Below are 12,566 nucleotides of genomic sequence, written 5' to 3' on the forward strand. Positions count from 1 at the left end.
GGGGCGCCTGGGTGGCTCAGTGGTTAAGCGTCTGCCTTCGGCTCGGGGCATGATCCCGGCATTATGGGATCGAGCCCTGTATCATGCTCCTCTGCTGGGAGCCTGCTTCTTCCTCTCCCACTCCCCCTGCTTGTGTTCCCTCTCTCGCTGGCTGTCTCTCTCTCTCTGTCAAATAAATTAATAAAATCTTTAAAAAAAAAAGATAATTGTGTTTATATTTGATTTCCCTCTTTTTGTAAAGACTTGAGAACCCAAATCCTCCCTAAGATACAACCCCACACCACTTTTCAGAACAGTGTGCTTCACAACCAATTAATTAGTCTAGCTTCCACCACAATTCATACTCGACTTATCTAAAGAGTTTTATTTAAGTACTAGGAGAAGAGTGAAAAAGGTGAAACTCTTACTACAGGTATTCTTTACCAGTGAAACCTTAAGCCCCCATTAAAGTGTGAGCTTCTTGAAGACCCAGATCATTTCTGATTCACTTTTATATCTGTTTTTATATCACCAGCACTACCTCACATGGGTACACAGCCAAATGGTTGTTGAGGGAATGAATGTGTGCCAGTAATCAAACTCTTTGTTTTCTCTTTATAAAGTAAAATAAGCATCTTTTGGGGGGAAACATTCTAAATAATATTCTTTCAAGAAGAGCAACTCTTCCCTACAAACACGTCTCTCATAACACTAGCCTCTGAGCCACTGGAAATCTTACCCTGAGGAGCAGTTTTAAATAAGGGGTATTTATTCTCTCTGCCAGAATGTAGGACTGCAAGGGAATGATTTCTCAAAAATTCAGAGGAGAAACAAAATTGCTTAATTAATTAAAAGGGTCACAGTTCTAGTCTCCAATACTAAAACACTTCCCCTTGGTCCAATCACAAACAACCAAACACTGACTCAGGAATTGGCAGAGTTTGAAATTGGTACCCATATTGAAGTGGTTCATAAAAATGAAATTCTCCTACAACCCCCTCCCCAAACTCCTAGGTGCTTACAAAATTTATAAAGCACTTAGAGGTTCTATAGTAAAGATGTGATATGAAACTATTCACCTGAGAAGATTATACACTGACTTCACAAGTCAGATACGAGAGCAAATGCAGATTTGTTTTACCATCAATTTACATAAATTTGAGACCAAGAAACACACACACACACACACACACACACACACACACACTGAAATTTGTCTCTTGTAATAAGAGGTTTTATAAAGTACATCCCAGAATCTCAGAGGAAAAACAATTTATATTCCCCAGGAACACAGTTATGTTTCATGAAAATCAGTTTTAGCATTCAACTGAATAAAATAAAAAGGATCTGAAAACTGAAAAGGGCCAATTATTAAATGTTTCTTCTGCCTCTACAACATAAGCCCATTATTCACACTAACTGAAGGCGTCAATGAACAGAGTCCAGAACCTAAAGTTACTTGCATTTCTTGAGACCAATTTTAGACCCAAAAAATTGCTACCAAATTTTGAGAGGACAGGAAAGTTTCCAATTTAAGGTTAATCACACTTTAATGCTGTTTTCCCTAACAAAGTGGCTGCCTCACCCAATCTCTAGTTTCTATTATTAAAAGGGAAATTTTTTGTATTAGAAACTTAGGAAGCTAGCAATTAAACTAGTATCTCTCATCCTTCCCTTCTTCAAATACGACAACCACCTAAATAAAACTCACAAGTCCCAAATTACCCATTAAACCAAAAAGACAAGCAGACCCAAAAGTTAAAAGAAAGGGATAAAGTTACTCATTATTGGCATAACATAAACACCCTTACTTAAAAGCTTCTAGTAATGTTTCTTCACCAATGGGGAGTGGATTTCCAAGAATGTGCTCATTTTAACAATATCCCCCTATAAGTTGGATGTCTCAAAGACTCAGTGGCAAACTTGGACCTACAATTAATTGGCATTAAGCAAGATCTATTTCAAATTAGTTTTTGTTTAAACAGTAACATTGTTCCTCACAATTTTCATCTCTAGATACAGTAGCGGATTTAAGGTAGTTGAAAGCACTGTGTGCATAATAACGCAGCAGACCATGATTTCATGTACTTAATGTATCGATACTTAATCTCGGGAATAAAATCCACATTATTTGCAACCACTGAAATACGTGTTTAAAGGTATATGAAAAAGTGAATATTCCATAGATGTCTGTACATTCATAGTCCGGAGAATTTTAGAACAAAATTAACTACTTCTATCATTAACCAGAAAAGAAATTGCTTAAAAATACGCTCTGCAATAAAATGAAAGAAACCAATCCTGGTCACAGGACTAGATCATGAAACAATTTCATCAGAGGTCCAAAGTTCAACTTCCTTTACTACTGTGAAACTACAAAGATCAAATTCAATTGAAAACTTTTCCTTTTTTTTAATAATATTTTTAAATTATGTCAGTCACCATACAGTACACCCCTAGTTTTTGATGTAAAGTTCCATGATTCATTACTTGCGTATAACACCCAGTGCACCATGCAATATGTGCCCTCCTTACTACCCATCACCAGTCTATCCCATTCCCCCACCCCACCCCCTTTGCAGACAAGGAAAGAAGGAAGGAAGGAAGGAAGGAAAGAAAGAAGGGAGGGAGGGGGGAGGGAAGGAAAAGAGGCAGAAAGGAAGGAGAGAGAGAGAGACGGAGGAAGGAAGAAAGAAGGAAATGGAAATGGAAGGAAAAGAAAGGGGGGTAAAATAAAAGAAGAAGAAGACAGGGTTGTAATTAAGATACAGGTGACCAGCTGGGCTAAGGAATAGGTGGAAATAAAGACTGTCCTCAAAGCAGGAATGTACTGACTGCTGTGTATTATGTGAATACTAAGTAAGAATAAGATTCCAATAAGAAATTCCCTAATTCTCTCAAGAGAAGCCTAGGATTAGGAACCATATTTTAAAGAGGGTTTTTTTTGTTGTTGTTATAATCTTTTATGGAATTTGCAAGTAAGAAAAAAAATACTAAAGCCCCAAATCAAAGCTGAAGACAGTGACTGCCAGAAAGAACCTTCCTTAAGTCATGTGGGTGTTGATGCTGGCTTTGGCTGAGCTCCTCTTAGCATGTACTAGACAAAAAGGAGAAAGCTAGGAAGGATCCATACTCCTCCTTTTGTCATGGACTTTGTCAGAAGACAATGAGTTGAGATCATTCCTCACTAATATTACATCTCACAGAAATGTTAAATATACTCTTGCACTATACTAGTTTCTAAAAGATGTTATGAATATAGTTTTACAAAGAATTACTAATCAAGACAAGAGACAGTGCAAAGTACACTTTACAATTCCTTATTAAAACAGAAAATCCATTTTTCTCACAAAGTTTAGATAAAACGAAAAAAAAACCAATGTGCAGAGCAAATTCCTTTTTAAATTTCCTTACTTTGTATTTTCATACTTTACAAATTTAAGCCTAACAGTATGGAATCCTTGTGTCCTCCAGAGATGATATTTACGCTGTTTTTAATCACACCCAAAGTTCTAGGAATAACCTCTCCTAGTTCCTTTATTTCTAATATTTGAAGTCTTGTGATTAACCTGCAAAAATCTTGCTATTTTATAACAAATGTTGTTTAAGCAAAGCCATTTAAGAAAGCCATTTCAGGTAATGCTTAACATAAAGAAACTAGGAATACTATTCTTCGAGAAATTAAGATTTCTAAATTACAACTTAGAAACAAGAATAATAATCTCAGATGACACATAGTGGTATCCTTTAGAAATTACTGAAGCAGAGCATATCTTTAAAAAAATAAGTGTCATATTCAGAACTTTCATTATTAATGATCAGAAAATATGCTAAACATAAAATATGATTAACATAAATTATTCCCTTTTTTTGGCTAAACATTTGAAGTAGGTAAGTACCTGCAACTTGTCAAAATGGCAAAACTTTATTACTATAAAAATGTCAACTACATTCTGGGGCATATGATGTTTATTCAACACAGCTAATCTATATTACTGAATATACTCCAAACTTTGAATTATTTTCTTAAATTTGATATAAACGTTGAAAAAATATATAACATGCAGATCAGACTAATATTAAAGATCTCCATCTTCTAAAAAAGAATCACAATACTTTGAGGATATATTGACTTCCGCAACCTATTAAATCTTAAACTATTCTTGAAAATAACAGTTACGTTCTCATTTATGGCCCCAACTAATCAAAACAAAACACAATGATGCAGATGTTCTCATTATTCTCTGACTCAGGGGATTTGAACTAAATGGCACCTACACGAGTAAACCATGTATTATACAGTACTTTGCATATTACAGACAGTGCCTGACTCGCTAAATTACAGCCCCCAAAACCTTTCCTCCACCTTTCGCATATGGCTCTAAAAGTTTGAGTTAAGAATTTCTTAATTTGCAAAACTATACAGAAAAAGATGTTTAAAGTCTGCCAAAGTTTTTTAAATTAGCAATAAAAAAGAAAATCTTACATAAACTGTAAGCTTAAAATGAATATGATGAAACAGACCACACGAAGAAAATCTTAATTTAAGATTGCAGGGACATGTGAGTGTGTGTGTGTATACACCCACAGTACTCACACATATGTATATTGCACCACAAATCATCAGTTCCCATTAAGCCCAAGGGCTATGAAAGAGAGATTTCCAAAGTGAGCTGCTGAGAAAGAAAAAACAATGTGAGGGAGAGAACATGTTAAATTTTTCTCCCGAATTTTCTAGCATTTTGCAGTGAAGGGATGGACTGATTGCTCCAGCCCAAGTCATAATTAAACAGCCCATTATATTTTGATGCACTATATATTCTATAGGGCACACTCAGTGAAACTAGTTTGATTTCTAATAACGCTGCGATCATAATTCTCCTACAAGCATCTCAGAAAACAGAACCACATTCCAACCAACGCTGAACCGACCAACAATGCTGTAGATAACAAATACATAAGGACCATTGCATACTATCAGATTTCACTGGACGCAGTCTGATCAATGCTTTGAAACATAAACGCAACGTGCTTTGCAGATTTCACTTGCATTAAAGACACCAGGGCAACGGGGGTCCGTTTTACTCACCACTTCTACAAAATGTGTGTAAAATCAAAGATTTAGAAAAGATTTTACTCCGAAGAGGCACCTAGGTCTGCTTCCGAAGCCCAGACTATTCAACAGCTCCCCGCACGAACACACTTCTCGGCCACGTATCGCATATTGCACAGCACCGATATCCAGACACCTGAAACCACCTGAACTGACTGAGTTAAGGCTGTCAGCTCCAAGGTGCTGCTCGTGTGCAAGAAACACCGAAGCAGCTAAGCCCTCCTAGGTACACTAGGTGGTAACCTTGGCACCAAGTGCCTCAATAGTACAAAACCTCTTTCCCTATTAGAAAATGCGTAAGACTGTTCCAAAGAATATGCTACGATCATGAGGACCTTCTCCACAAAGGGGAGCAGCTGGAAAGGCTGCTTTTTTTTCTCTCTTGTCAGAAACTCTCGGTAGGAGACGGGGCTACAAATTTAGGAAACCCGGCTTCTGGTTGATTATGACCGCTTGCAAAGCAGCCCTGCCAAACCAGAGCTCAGTTTTCCTATCAGCAAAATGGGAATCACTACCGCCACCCCTCCCCCTCTCCAGGGAGTCCGGCGCACCCTGGAAGTCTAAGATTACCCAGGGTGATAAGCGACGAGGAGTGGCCGCCGCTCCCAGGACGCCCACCCCGACTTCCCCCCTAGACCCCGAGACGGAAAGGCAGGGCGGGCGTACCTGGCTTCACGGTCTTGAGACGAATGGGTTCTCGGAAGTGGCGGATGACAGCCAGGGTGTCCCGGTTGGTAAGCCCGCTGACAGGCGTCCCGTTCACCTCCAGCAGCACATCCCCAGGGCTGGGCGCCTTGCCCGAGACGACGCAGCAGGTGCCCCCGCCGGGCTCCTCCCGGAGCCGCCCCAGGTAAGGGAACTCGCCGCGCTCCGCGCCGCCCCGGATCTCAGCGCCCAAGTCGCCCGGGGGCCCGGCCCAGGACACGGCGCACTCCTGCACCTTGCTGAGCCAGTGCTTCTTCTTCTTCAGCGTCTTCGACATCCCGAACCCCGCTGCACCATGGGGGAGACCCCGCGCGGGCGGCGGGGGCGCCGCTCCGGCCCCCTCTCAGCCTGGGGGCCCGGCGGCCCGTGCAGCCCGGCGAGGGGGCCTCGCCGCTCCGGCGCCCCCCCGACCGCAGCCCGCTGGGGCCGGGCTCCTCCAAGCCCCGCGACGCCCCTCGGACGCCCCTCCCGGCTGCGCTCCTCGGGGCTGCCGGGCTCCGCGAGGACCACCCCGGGCTAGGCTGAAGAAAGGAGAGGGGAACTGTCCCCGGGCGGCTCCAGAGGGGTTTCGGGCGGGGTCACGGCCGCCGGCTAGCCCCCGGGCTCCGCGCCGGAGCGGCGGGAAAGGCAGAAGCAGGGGGGCGGGGAGGTGAACGGGGAAGAGCCGGAAAGGGAAAAATCCGTCGGGGGCGCGCAGAAGCGCGCGTAGACCCGTCGCAGGATCGATCGTGGCCGCTGCGGAGCTGGAGCGCGGAGACCAACGCCTGCCCAAGCTGCCAGGAAACTGCCGCTTTCAAACCCGCCGCAACCTCCTCCGCCTCCCTCTTCCCTTCCCCCCGCCCTCGCCCATCCCTCATCCAGAGCCCCGCCCCCTCCTGCCGCGCGGCGCCCGGCGCGCTGCCGTCACAGGCCAGGCGCTTGGGAACGAGCCCTAGCACTCGACTCCCTCGCCGGGGATTGGCCCCCAGCGGGTAGGGGGCGGATCCCCGGCGAGAGTGAGGACCACCGATTGGCCGGTGCGAGTGGAGGAGGCGGGCACTAGGATGAGTGAAGTTTAAAGAGGGTGGAAAAAAGAAGTTTGAAGAGTGAGGGAGGGCCAAAGGAGGGGCAGGGGAATGGAACGGTCACACATCGCAGGGCCGAGAGAGGCCCTCCTTGCGGCGGCTGGAGCCAAGCGAAAACTCGGACAGGAAGAGCGGAAAGAACTCCGAGGTGGAGGCGTGGCTGGAGAGCCGGGCGGAGTAGGGGGTGGAGCCCCGGAGCCAGCACGGGGCGCTTCCAAGAGAGGGTATACTTTGGAGGGGAGACGACCAGCCGAGTCCACTGCCCGAGGTGGCGGGGTCTCCAGGGTAGCCTATCATAGCCGATCACTTGCAGTCTGGATGTCTCTTGTTCGTTCATTCACTCATTCAACAAATGTTACTGGACGCCCATGATGGAAGGTAAAATAGAGTCCTGCATACTGCTGTGTGACCTGGGGCAAGTTAGACAACCTCTCTGAGCCGCTGCATCCTTGGCTGAAAAGTGGAGATAATTATACCCCTTCCGCTGTTGTGAAGATTTCATGAGGTACATATAAAATACCTAAGCAGTGCCTCACAGAAGGTGGGTGCTTACCTTTTGGTAGCTGGTCATGTTAACGATGACTTTATGTGAGAAATTGTGCTGGGTACTGGGGTTCAAAGATGAAGAAAACAGACGTGAAGAAGGTCACAGTTTCGTGGGAGAGACTGACAAGTTCACAGACTGCCGGAGATGAGGTAGGGTGATGTGGAGGTAGACGGTAGGATGAGAACAAGCCCAGAAACTAGCAGACCTGCATGCTACTTACTTGCTCTTTGCCCTTGGCCAAATATCAGCTTCAAGTTTATTCATCTGTAAAGGAGGTGGAGGAAGGACTAACATTGAATAAATAACATCTGAGGTCCCTTCCAGCACTAGTTTTTCGTGGAGCATTCTCTCTTCCCTCTCTTGACTCACACTCTCCCAGTCTTTTTGTCTTTTAAAAATCTTATCTAGCCTCAGCCCAAATGCTGTCTCTTCCAGGTAGCCTTCTTTGATTTCTTGTCTTCAAAGTAGAAACTTTTCTCTGAGCTATGATACTTCGTTTTACTTTTGCAGAGTGACTCCTAATTATAGAGTCTCCTGTCTCCCTTTAATGCTTGAGGAAAGCCCTTACTTACACTATGAATAACTCTGCAGAATCTCATGTATCAGAGTGGACCAAGTTTCAACAACTGCAGTGATTTCGTTCACACCATTATATCAGTCAGAGCCTAGCAGGAAACAAACGGTACTTTACAAAGATGTGGGCAGGGTGTGGGAAACCACAAGGGTAGTGTGGAACCCTAGGACTATAAGCTCCCAGGTCTGTGGAAGGGGAAGGAACCAAAATTCAGTACCGAAAAAGCAGCGGACAGGAGCCTGTGAACTTTAATCAAGGGATGCAGTGAGCCTAAGTAATTGCCCAAGGACGCAGCTGGGGGATTGATATCTCACTCACCTCCCTCTTCCAGTCTCCTGCTGGTACATCCCAGCGGCCAAATCCAACCAGAAGCCAGAGGGCAAGAGAACCCTTTGCTGCAGTCCATCTCAGTCAGTCACACAGAGAAGAGGAAACCCTGCATCTGGAGAGAAAGGGGGGAAATATCCAGCGCAGACCTGAGGATTGCTCAGATTTATCCAGATCTGAGACAGAGCTGGAGTATTTTTTTCTAAAGTATTACCTACACTAACAGATTCCTAGATGAGATCTTGATAACCTCCACATCATCTACTTTCACAGCACCTCTGAGAAAATGTCTGTTCTGCCCGGATTGTATCCATGAGGACACTTTTGGCCAGGAGGAACAAAATAACTAACAGCTTAAAGCATAAGGTCACTTATTATATCTTTAACACAAGGTTCAGATGTTAAGTAGTCTCAGGGTTAGTTCAGAAGCACAATCATCTCACTAAGGACCCAAGTTCTTTTTGTGCCTGCTGTCTACCATCATATGCATGTTGGCTTCTCTCTCCAGGCTTCTCACCTCTTGATTGCAATGTGGCTGCCACGGCTCCAGATAGGACATCCTCAGAAGTCACTGTACAAGCAGGAAGGGAAGGAAAGGCAGTGCTGCTCCCATTTTTATGAAGGAGAAAAACCTTCTGCAGATTGCACCCCCCACCCCAATCAGTAGAATCTCCCTTATTGGCCAGGAAATGGTCACATGCCCACTGCAGCCCAGTAGCAAAAAGAAAATGAGATTGCCACCGTTCATTAAATTGATGAGTCACCCCAAACAAAATAGGGGTTCCGTTTGAGAGGAGAAAGAATAGGTGTCAAGTAGGCACGCAACAGTGTGTGCCACATGTTTCAACCAAGAAGTTATCTTGACTCTTGGGCAGAAAAGTGCAGTGATCAGGATCTTGAGCTCTGGAGTCAGACTGCACATCCCAGTTTTTCTACTACTAGCTCTGTAATCTTGAGTAACCTCTTTAACCTTACCTAAACTCCATTTCCTCATCCGTGAAAGGGGTATAATAACAATCTCACCTGAGTTGTTGTGAGAACTGAATGGAGCTATTTGAGTCAAGGAAGCACTTAACATATGGTCTAGCATACAAGCAAACATCAATAAATTAGTTGGTGCTAGTTATATTTATGACAAGGCAAAAAGCATTGTTCATCACCTTTGTAACTCTCTAAGTATTAAATTCGCCCATCTTAGTAAGCCTAGGTTCCATTTTTAAAATATTCTAGAAATAAGCTGCCGATGCCAGTGAATTAATTCTGGTAGTATACTATTCTGGAAATTACTGCGTAATTAAAAGAGTCACATTATGAGTGTCTATCTGTAAAATGGCACCTAACCAAATTATATCTATGTTTATCACTGCTTCCTAAACTTAATAGTTGGGCTAATAGTTATGATTTCCACTGAGGAGTATTAATAAGCCAAACAACATGAAAACCGGTTTAACAAAAATAAATGATAGAGTTGAATTTGATGACCTCCAAGGTTTCTTTGAGGTACTTCTAAACACCATAAGATAAACACAGATATGTTTCAAGATGCTGCATACCACATGAGTTAGGTCCCAAGATGGCTGTAGAGACGCCAGTGCAAGTATCACAATGTGTAAGGATGGAAACGAGGGAAGTGGTTGTCTCCTTTCCCCATTGGTGGCGGGAGGGGGGGGCTGGAATCAAGGAAACCTCTCCCCAAAGGCTCCGAGCAAGTCTTTCTCTCCAGCTGATTGGGTGAAATTGCCCAAATGCCCTTTCCTACACCGAAGGTGCAAAGAGTAATGAAATACCCTTATCCAGTTTCACCCTCTGGTGCTCAAAAGGAGATCCAGCGTCTTAAAAACTGCACGGCTGCACAATGTCTGAACTGAACTTGAAGGGGGGGGGGTTGTCTCTTAGCAAATACGAAGAAGGGAAGACTGGCTTTTAGGTAAGCAATCCATAGTGTCCTCCACAGAGAGACTGCATTGATTTGCTCCTAGTATGTATTTCTTCTGACAAGGTGGGGAACTGGTTTTATGATATTGTGCAGAGTGCTCCTAACGAGAGTTGAATAAACCCTTGTACTTAGAAAACTTCAGAATGGCAGGTATAAATTGCCAATTTTTCCGAAATGACTCATGCTTACTTCCTCCTCTGTACAATCAGAGGTGCCTTGTCCGGCGGTACAGTTTGTGTGCTGACAGCTCCGGGGCCATCACTCACATTGGCGTCCGTGTGAATCATGCCCCTGGAGTTCTGCATGGCTTGGTGCCAAAGCAAGGCAGGTGTAGGGAGAAGTGTTCGATTTCCTTTATTTCTATATTCTCACTAGTTTCTTTCATGAAAACTTGAATCTCTAGTAATAGTAAATCAAATCATTTTTGAGATGAAGTCATTCTCAAGTATTATGGTGGCAGAGGGTGGGAGAGAAGTGGAGTATACAGGTAAAACAAATATTTGCCTTCCCTGCAGAATAGAAGAACATTCATCCTGTTTCTCTTCCCACAGATTATAAAATTATCTTGAATTTTAAAAATCCTAATCAATGAAATCTTTCATGTTTGGACAAAAATGTCCATATTTACTTGTATTATGGAAATGATACATGTAATGTCGTCTAACATTAATAACCTAACTGAATTCAGTATTAATGTTCTCTTGTATCTTTACATTTTATTAGCATTTTTATTTGCTTAGGTCTATGGGCTAATTTGTATGCTAACGCTAAAAAAATATGCTCAATTACAAAAGCAGTTATTTTATTTCAGTTAAACAAACTAATTGATGGTCTAAAATCTGTATTACTTACTATGTTTCATACATAAATGTGCATTTTTGTCCATGGGCATACTTACCTGCAAATGACCAAATGAATCCAGCCCAAACTCACAGAACAATAGAAACGGTCAAAACCAAATGCAATGCCCACATGCTTTGAAAGGGGGGTTAGTTAAGCAGTCAGATGTCAAGTTCATCTAACAAAGCAGGACAAAGAGAACATTGAATGAAATAGAAAATACCAAAATACCTATCTTTCAGCTTTCAGCTTAAATACAATCTCCTACTGAAGGCCAGCCTTGATTTCCTACAGCTGGGTGTCAGCTCCTCCTCCAGAACTAAGAGCAGGTTATCTCTGTGTGTTTTCTTTTCCAGTAGACCTCAAGATCCTTGAGAGCAGGGTTGATCCCTGATTCATTCGTGCATCCCCCACTGGTCTGGGTACTTTGTCTTTAGTATAGTTAGCACACATTCATTCAAAAAATAGAGTACCCATTATAAACAGGCATTGTTTTAGGTGTTGGTTTACAGCAAATGAACAGACTTACAAGGTCCCTCATTTCGTGGGGAAGAAGACAGTATAGGGGAGGAAGAAGTTTTCCTCCACCCTGTTAGGGTCCCTGGCTGGGTCTGAAAATTCCACTGACAAGGACACATTAACACAAGAAAAGCATACAGCTGTATTTAATATAAGTTTTATGTGACACAGGAGCCTTCATAAGGGAATGAAGACCAGAAGAAATGATTAAACCTGAGTGGTTTTAGGCTACAGATAAAGAGTTGAAAGTCGTGGAAAGATGTGATAGGGCAAAGAATATGAGCTGAGAGTAGTAAGCCCAGGAAACTCAGCAAAGCCTGTTCGCTCAGATTCTTCTAGATATTCCTCCATCTTGGATATCTGGGTGCTCCTTTTTACTCCAGGTATGGAGAGGGCACCTCTCCTATGAGGGTCTTATGACCTGCTTCAGAGCAGTAGGGCAGGGAGAAGTTCAGAGAGACCTGCCTGCTTCTCCTATTTTCTCAAACTGCTTCTGTTTAAAATATCCAATACACCAAGCTGCCATAGTTTACGGTATCACATCCTGAACTCCATCAACAGCAAACCCAAAGCAAGTAAATGATCAAGATAATTTCCAGTAGTAATAGTACTGTAATTAAAATAGGAGATGAAACAGAATGAAATAATGGGTATTTAGGAGAAGACTCAGGTTACATCAGGTGGAAATCTTGGAGAAGGTCTGCTTGAGAAGATGACAGTTTTGCGGAGACATGAATGACAAGGAAGAGGGAGCCAAGGGAAGACTGGAGACCCAAATATTCCAGGCCAAAAAAGAGGCCTCAGACACTGTGAAGTTTTTAGGAGAGGAATCTGATTGGCATTTTAGACTGATGGTTCTGATGGCTCCATAGAGAAGGAGGAGGGTGACGGCGTAATCAGGAAAGCCAGATAAAAACCTGGAACAGGAATCCACTGAGAAAGCTCAGTGCCATGGACCAGGT

General features: G+C 43.3%; 1 protein-coding gene across 2 annotated transcripts in view; it reads right to left on the bottom strand.

The window, feature by feature from the left end:
- Nucleotides 1-8,962, bottom strand: part of MAGI3 (membrane associated guanylate kinase, WW and PDZ domain containing 3) — a 234,163-nt gene extending 225,201 nt beyond the window's left edge. For both annotated transcript variants that reach the window (XM_026483723.4, XM_044378631.3), the window contains exon 1: nucleotides 5,759-8,962. In XM_026483723.4, coding sequence (XP_026339508.2) covers nucleotides 5,759-6,074 — 316 coding nt within the window. In that variant the 5' untranslated portion in view covers nucleotides 6,075-8,962. The remainder of the gene's footprint in view (nucleotides 1-5,758) is intronic.
- Between the last annotated feature and the right edge of the window lie 3,604 nt (nucleotides 8,963-12,566).

Source organism: Ursus arctos, unplaced genomic scaffold (genome assembly GCF_023065955.2).
Source record: "Ursus arctos isolate Adak ecotype North America unplaced genomic scaffold, UrsArc2.0 scaffold_12, whole genome shotgun sequence".
In the NCBI taxonomy this organism is placed as follows: domain Eukaryota; kingdom Metazoa; phylum Chordata; class Mammalia; order Carnivora; family Ursidae; genus Ursus; species Ursus arctos.